This window comes from Glycine soja, chromosome 11 (genome assembly GCF_004193775.1).
Source record: "Glycine soja cultivar W05 chromosome 11, ASM419377v2, whole genome shotgun sequence".
Classification (NCBI taxonomy): domain Eukaryota; kingdom Viridiplantae; phylum Streptophyta; class Magnoliopsida; order Fabales; family Fabaceae; genus Glycine; species Glycine soja.
The window spans coordinates 17,410,208-17,419,498 of NC_041012.1; the positions used below are offsets into that span (position 1 = coordinate 17,410,208).

The 9,291-nt window shown below is 20.8% G+C and overlaps 1 protein-coding gene across 1 annotated transcript; it reads right to left on the minus strand.

Annotated features, from left to right (window-relative positions):
- Positions 1-4,133: 4,133 nt before the first annotated feature.
- LOC114374062 lies at positions 4,134-4,733 on the minus strand. The gene is made up of 2 exons (XM_028331656.1): positions 4,408-4,733; positions 4,134-4,306 (listed from the first exon to the last, which is right to left on the minus strand). Exons 1-2 carry the CDS (start codon positions 4,691-4,693, stop codon positions 4,245-4,247), a joined length of 348 nt encoding a protein of 115 aa, XP_028187457.1. The 5' UTR covers positions 4,694-4,733; the 3' UTR covers positions 4,134-4,244.
- Positions 4,734-9,291: the final 4,558 nt, after the last annotated feature.

The following is a 9,291-nucleotide window of genomic DNA, read 5'->3' on the forward strand; positions in this document are numbered from 1 at the left end:
CTGAAACAAAAATCAGTATGAGTTATAGTATGTGGAGTTTTTTTAACCAATCTTTTGAAACAAATTAGCATATAAGTTTCTTATGTTTATCATTTGAAATATAAATCAATTTTAGTTTTATGTGTACAATTAGTAAACTTTTTTGTAAAATTTATTATTTATTCAATAATTATTTGTTATAAGTTGTAAATTTAAATAATTACAACACAACAAGAAGAAGAAGAAAATTAGCCCCCCTTTGATTGTTATCTAAATCCATCCATGATTAACACAATCAATTTAGTATTTAAGTTTAATTATTCATTTAGTTTCTATAATTTCATTATTTGTATATTTTAGTCATTATAGTTTTAAAATGATTTTTTTAATCTTTATAGTTTACATTTTAATTCTCTTTTAGTTCCTATAGTTTGAAAGTGAGTTTTTTAGTCCTTTTAATTTATATTTTAATTTCCTTTTAGTCCTTATAGTTGGAAAGTGGTTTTTTTAATCCTTATACTTTATATTTTAATTTCCTTTTAGTCCTTATCATCACTATATATGAGTAATATTATCGATTACATTTAACTACAAATATATTAGTAACTAATTCGTAACTAATTTATCATAGGCTAATTTCTAATAAAAAAATAATTGATAATTTATAACTAATTTGTACTTAATTATTTTTTGTAGTAAGGACTAAAAGGTAATTAAAAATAAAATTATAGGGACTAAAAATATCACTTTCAAACTATAGAGACTAAAAGAAAATTAAAATACAACCTATAAGGACTAAAAAGATCTCTCTAAACTAACTAAAAGAGAATTAAAATGTAAATTATAGGAACTAAAAGGTAAGAATCGTAAAACTATATGGATGAAATAATTAATTTAACCTAATTTCTATTAAAACATAACCAATACAACTGCATATTTAATGCAAATGCAAATTCATGATTTGAACTAGAGATATTTGATTTAGCTAAAATAATTTTCACGCTAACGCTATGCTTATTTAACATATGTATTAATGCTATTTATTGAATATTTGATATATGTATTTAATGTTATTTATTAAGTATTTAATATATGTATTTAATGTTATTTATTAAATATTTAATATATGTATTTAATTTTATAATGTACTTAAAACATTTATGAATAAATTAAAGAGGTTAAAATGTAATTCTGGTTCCATATAATTTCAAATGTGTAATTTTGATTTTCCTATTTTTAAATTAAGATATTTAGTTCTCATATTTTTTAAAATAAGTAATTTTAATCTTTCTATCAATTGATCATCACTCAAACATTAACTTTAATATGACATATTAATATTGATATAAAGCTTATGTAAATTATTGACATTACACTTAGGTGAAAAAAAATTAAATGAAATGAAAAATATAAAATATCTTACTAAGAATTGAACTCATAACCATTTATTGAGATAGACAAAGTAATCAATCACTAAAGCACTTGCTTTGTTTATTTAGTTATATTAATATTATTTTTTATGTATCATTTGTCAAGATTTATTAATTTTTTTAAAATGATCAAAATTTATAATTTAAAAAATATTTAATATATAAATCTTTTTAATTTTATTTTATACTATTTTATATGTATTTATTTTAAATAGTTTACATATTTTTATTTTACTAATTTATAATTAAATTTCATAAATTAATATGTAAATTATTCACGTATTTTTTTTAAATTGATTTTAATATCCAGATTATTTTTATTCTAACTATTTACATAAAATTATTCATAAATAAGAAAATAAAATACTTATTTTATTTAGTTAACTATATTAACATTATCTTTTATGTATCATTAGTAAAAAATTATTAATCTTTGATTTATTATGTTTCTTAACTATTATTTAGATAAAATGGTAACATATTATTTCTTTTTGCCATCAAATAATATACACGTACATAATAATTAAAAAAAATATGATTGGGGTGATATTAAGCTCGATCCACTTGAATAAAATCTTGAGTTTGAACATTTTGAATAGAAGAAAGGAGGAAATAACCCATTAAAAAGGTGGCTAGCGAGATTCTCTTGCAAAAGTTAATTAGCATAGTTAAAAAAGTTATATATATATTCATTAAAGATATAATTTTTAAAAAAATTATATATGGTCAAAATTCATTTTTAAAAATAAATAAATATTTAAAAAGTTAATATATTTCTAAGTAAAATATTTAAATCCCATTACTTTATGCATTCTATATAAAATTAGAGTTTAATGTTTATGCATTAATAGTGTAAAACAGTTTTACATTGTCACACAATCACAAATTACGGTTTAAATTACTTTAAGATAATTATTTTAAAAGTCAACAAAATTATCACACACGGTGAGTTGTGATTGGATGATTGTGTAAAAAAACTTATATTGTCAGTGTATAATCATTTTTCTCATAAAATTATATGAATTAGTTATATAATATGCAACATACCCAATAAATTACTCCCTTGCCTCCTTTTTAATTGGCGGATTTTTGTTTCTATTTATTTATTGTTTACAAATAGGAGTAGAATTAGGTTAGACCATACGTCAAGGCTTATAGCTCAGCCTATTTGAGTCCTGATTTGGCCTAGCTCATCTAGCAAAAAGATCATGATCAAGCTTTTTAAAAACCCTATTTGGTTAAATAGGATCAGGCCACAGGCCTTAAGAAAAGTTTATTAAGTTTGACGAACCGGCCTTTTTATCAATAATATTTTATAATAAAAATATTTTAATTATTTTATTTATAATACAAAATCATTTTAGTAGTTTGACGATTTGAATCATTTTAATTAATAGGTTAAATCGTATAAGCATAGAGGGGTAGTAGGAAAATAAACTCTTTACTTTGTGTGACACTTAAAAGACTTTGGTATAGCATGTCACATGTAATTTTAGGTCATCCCTTATTTTATATTTCATATTTTTTATATAATAATGATAATTATTATTATTATTATTATTATTATTATTATTATATTACTTTATATATATATATATATATTAAATTAGACTATTTTATTTTTCTCACTAATTAAAATTAAAGTGCTACTATTTTAAAATTGATATTTAAATATTTTTTATGATATCAAAAAATTAAAAATAATCTTGTAAACTTTAATAAGTATTTTTTTTATGAACTCGAGATATCCTTCCATCAAGAGGTAAAGACTAATTTATCAAGATATAAGATTTATTTAAGAGATTGATCTCTCTCAATAAATACTTTTACATAATACTTATAAACCAAAGATGGAACTTCTGAATTATTTATTGATTATGTCACACTATGTTGGTAACATTAATAAGTATTTAAACTAACTTACATAAATTTTAAAATTATACCTTTTTAAAAAAAATTGAGAGTGCTACACTATTTACTAACATTTTAGAATTCAGGAATTTATTAAATGATGTTTCATTTTTTTAAAAATAATTTTTTATAACAAATAAATAAATTATATTAAAATATTTTAACATCTCAAATACGTAAAAATAAAATGTATTTATGTCTATTTAAATTTAGAAATTATCTTATCAATTTTCAGATAAAAAAATAGCAAAGTTGTACATAATTTAGATTTTTACAAATGCAATAACATAACATTTTTTTTAATTTGTAATATCGTTTGACATTATTAAAAAGTAATTAGTATTCAAATATTATATTCATATTTTAAATAAAATGCAAGTTTTATCTTATCGTTCTTTTTTAGTTTTATGTCCTTTTTTATTGGTAAAAATTATCAAATTGTCAACAATATTTATTTTTTGATAAGAAAATAAGTAATGTTATAAAATTGCATTTTATTACTTAGAAAAAACAATATTTTTTGCTGGAAAGAAAAAACATCTTTATATATAGAAAGCAAGTTTTATTAATTTATATTACTTTTTTATTCGTTAAATAAATAAGTAACTCCTACACAACTATATAACTTAGTGATTTTGTCCTATACACTACGGTAAATTTGTCCCAAAACTATGAAATTCCTCTAATATATAAATAGATCCTTAACATAAAAATCACTTATATGAATCAAAATGAAATTAGACATATTCTACCAAACAATATTGATTAAGGACGAAAAGGTTATGCATTATACCAATTGCAAAGTACCATCCATGAAAAATAAAAAAGAGGTGTTATTCATTGTATAATATTTTTTTATTACAATCATCTATGAATATTATTTCTTTTAACAACCTCATTTTTTAACATATTTATAACAAATGATTACTTTTTAATGCACTCCTGCAAGCAAGAATTCACCGCAGTAGCCGCAAGACCACGAGCATCTATCACATAAATTATTAAAAGGGTGTAATTAAAAACATGGTTAAGTCAATCATAAAGAATAAACCTTGAAAAGAGACAAATGTTGTAAGAGAATACATACCAATGTTGATATCACTCGGCTTGTTAATGCCACAACGAGTAATACAATTGTATAGACTTGAGGGTGGATTTTTAGGACATTTTGAAACACAAATAGCATAACATATAGGATACCCAATGTTAGCTAGAAAACAATCTATGCCACATTGCGCAGGACATGAAAGTTTATCAGTTGCGCTGTTTGGCTCAATTTTCATAGATGGAGAATTATAATTAGCTTCTGCAAAACCCAACACAATCATGATCATGACTGCCACTTTGATAGGTTTCAACTCGTTCTTTGCCATAACTTTTCTCTAACTCCAAATTTTGTATGTGTTAAATTCTTATTGTGATATTTCAAAGAAAATAAACAATTTATAGGCACATTTTTTTACTGAGCACAAAATAATGTTTTAAAATAATTTTAACCAAATTAATGTATATATTCATTTTGACCAAGTCAATATATACTTATTATTTATGTTATATATGAATTAATTTGCATGTATTAATATTAATTTATTAATATGCAAATAATATTTAATGCTAATAAATAAATAAATATATAATATTAAAGAAGGAAAAAAATAAATATTAAAAAAAGTGATTGATTTAGTTAATAATAATAAATTTATCTTAAATTTATAATTTTTTCTAAAATTATCCTTGTCAATAATATTTCTTCTCTCCTAATGATTTGTCAATACATTTTTTTTCTTTAATGAGGGGTATTTCTAATCTAAAAATGATTAATATAAAAAAATTATAGATTGAGTCTTATAAAAAAAAATATTATTTTAAATTTGAATCTTATAAATATGAATAAAAGGAGTAGGTAACTTAAATTATGCCTTCCAAAAAAGTATAACTTGAATGATATTTATTAAGTTATTAATACATACTAATGATAATAAATATTCAATGTACAATAACAATAATAAATATTAGTTCGTATATATTTATAAATACTAATAATTATACATTAGTAATAAAAAAAAAGTATAAATTTTTGGTTTCATTATGAATTGTCTCTTTCTTTCTCTTACAAGGATTAGGATTGAAGAATAGAAGAGTTTAATTTTAAAAATTAAAACATTACTATTATTATTTTTCCTTCATACGTTAATTACTTGAAAGTAATTTTAGAGAAATAATACAATTATAGAAAAAATTTAGTGTGAATAACTAAATTAATTGTTTTTCTTGATAAGTGTAAATTAGTCAATATTGTCTTTAATTAGGAACAAAGGGTATATAAGTTTAAGACATATTTATTGTTATAAATTAAATTAATCACTATTTTTAATCTTAATAAATTAGATAATTGAGTCTTATAAATAGGACCAATAGAGTAGCATTTATGTGAACATTAAATAGTATTATTTATTGTACTCTCTTTGTCTCATGATAAATATCTTGTAGGAATAAATTAAAAAAAATCTTAAAATAAGTATCATTTTAGCTTTTCAATATTGATTTTTCGGGCAAACTTGCATAAGTTAAACCTCATTAATTATTCATCCAATAAATTTTGATAAGCTAATTAATACTCTCTCTGGTATCAAATATAAGAGAGAAAAAAATGCATTAATCTTGGTCTTAAATATAAGAAAATTTCAATTAACATCACCTTATTTAATGCTATTATTTTTAAAATATCTTTCATTTAATTGATGTTTTAGTTTCAATGACTCTTTTTTATTCTTTATAAAAAGTTTCAATGAAAAACATGTTAGGAAAAAAATTTAATTGAAATTTATGCAACTAAATGTAATTAACTAACTTTCATAGTTAATATGAAACAATTTTTTTTCTTATATTTGAGATCAAAGAAAATATTTTTTTAACAAAAAGTAATAATTTATCTTGTATTTATTCCATGCACTCACCTCCTTAGCCCTTACAATCTCTCTCCTCCAAAAAAAAACATACTAATACACTTTTTATTTATTGTACTTTATTTGTCTCATAATAAATGTCATGTAAGAAAAAAATTTAAAAAATAAAATAAGTGTTATTTTAGTTTTTCAAATATGGGGTATAAAACTAGGGTTTAAAGACAATAAAGATAGGATGAAAATAAAATTTTAGATAGGGCTTGAAGATCACTAATGATATGATGAAAATAAAACTAACAAACATGAGAGTGTAAGATAAAGACTAATTTTCTAATACTAGAAATTCCTTTTTGGAATAACATATATCTATTTCAAAAATGTAATGTTGGAACTATGATATATAGTTCCAGAAATACATTTTCAGAATAGGTAAATGTTATTCTAGAACAACATTTCCCAAAAAGAAAAAGGGTTCCAAGGGGTGTATCTCTAACAAAAAAGGATATAATGAAAGTTAAAATTTACAAAAGGGGGTGTGCTTAGTAATATTGAGGCTTTAATAGTAAGTCTTGTTCAATATGTATGGCCTCTGGGCCTGAAAAAAAACTGCACATACCAGCTGAACGACACTGTGTGCAGATTTTTTTAACATAGCACAAAATAATGTTTGTAAATAATTTTAACTCCTTCAAATGTTGAATTGGCAAATAAATGAAAATTATACTATATGTGAGACCAAATTAATGTATATATATTCATTTTGACCAAAATTAATGTATATTCATTTTGACCAAGTCAATATAAACTTATTATTTATGCTATATATGAATTAATTTATTAATATACTAATAATATTAAAATGTATAATAAATATTAAGGAAAAAATAAATATTTATAAAATATTTATGCTATATTAAATAATAATTTATTAACATTAATAAAATATTATTTTTATACTATTTATGCTATATTATTTATTAATATTAATTTATTAATATAATAAATATTAAATACTAAAAATTAATAAATATATAATATTAAAGAAGGAAAAAAATAAATATTAAGAAAAGTGATTAATTTAGTTGATAGCAAAAAATTTATCTTAAATTTATAATATTTTCTAAAATTATCATTGTCATTAATATTGTATCTCTTCTAATGATTTGTCAATACATTATCTTTCTTCTTTTAATGAAAAATATTTTTAGTTTAAAAATAATTAATATAAGAAACATTATAAATTGATAACATAAAAAGAAATAATCATTATTTCATACTTTGTTCTTATAAATAAAACAAAAGAAATATGTAACAAAATCACTAGGAATGACCTAACAATGAGACGATTAGGATAATATGGATGAGGTCATTAAAAAAAAGAAGGAAGGAGTATGTAACTTAAAATATGTCTTCCAATAAAATATAACTTAAACAAAAGTATAAATAAAATTAATAATTATACATTATTAATAAATAAAAGTATAATTTTTTTCTCATTACTGCTAAATAAACAAGAATAACTTATAATTTCCAATATTATATTTTTTAATTATAACTCAATCACTATATTTTAAATATAAATAATGATAAATAAAAGTATAATTTATTTCTTTATTACTAATAAATAAATAATAAAATTTTATATAACTAAAAAATAATGATTTGTAGTGATATATTTAAAATTAATTAGCTTCTAATATATTTATATTTATGCAGAAGAATCTTAATATATACTAATTTATATTAATTAATATTAAATTAGTGATATATATTTATCATATTATATGTACTAATATTTAATAATAATATCATTATTATATATTTATTAATTTATTAGTAAAAATAATAACAACAATAACAGCTGGCTGGTCAAAGGTGCCGCGAGTCAAACTTTATGATCACCTCACCTCATCTTTTTTGGGTTGTTCAGTCTGCACTCCTCATTTTTAGACCGCCAAACCCAATCTTTGACCTTTATTATTTTTTACAAATGCTATATCCACTCTCCTTTTTTTTTTTTTTTTTAAGTTCACTTCCCTTTTATTTTAATTCAAAATACCATCATTAATATTCAATATACTCAAAATACCCTTGTATGTTGTTTAATTATTATTCTGGAACAAAGTTTTTGGAATGCTGCTTTAATTTTTAGTTTCAGAAACGGAAAGTAAAATCTGATACAGTCTTCCAAAAATTATTATCCGAAATATAACAATAAAATCCTGAAAACTACTTTTCAAAATTTTGTTTTTGATTTTGTGTTCTGAAAAGTATTTTCTGAAATACAAAATGTAAAATAGTATTTCAGAAACTACTTTCTAAAATTTGAAAACAAACGATGTTTCAACGAGTCACTATATTAACTTTAATTTTTAATTTTCTTTCCTTCATAACTTTATTATTTTTAATTATGCATAAATAAATAAAAAAAGTGCAAGCGTACTGTTTTTGAGAGCTTGGAGGAAGAACAAATTCTAATGTTGGACAAAGAGCCACGTATGCAAATAAATATGAGTATATAAAAAAGTAAATCATTAAGAAAATTCAACTATTACACACCATTGTAGAAGCAAACAAAAAATATTACTAATAACATATAAAAGAAATTGCTAGCACATTATAACAGCATAATTTTATTTAATTAAGTTTAAATGTTTAGCAAAAAAGAAGGAAATATTTAAAAATAATAATTTTACTAGCAATGAATAATTATAATTTATTTTGTTTAAAATTTAATATTTATATTAATTATTTCATGTATTATATGTGTTGGAAATATTGTACTTATCACTTAATTAATTATTGTATGTGAGTCACAACATATTTAGAGGAAGAAACGAAAAAAAAATAAACTTTGAAGAAAAAAAATGTACGCTCTATATTCTATATGTTTGACAGGATTAGAAAGTGGATCTTTTCATAACTTTCATATAAATAAACATTCCTATAAAATATTTAATTTGGAGAGCTTAAAAAAATAAGCAAAAAATATATTTTATGGACCAGTCCTAAAATATTTTTATAAGTTCTCTCAAATACCCTCTCACAAGCACTTATTATATAAA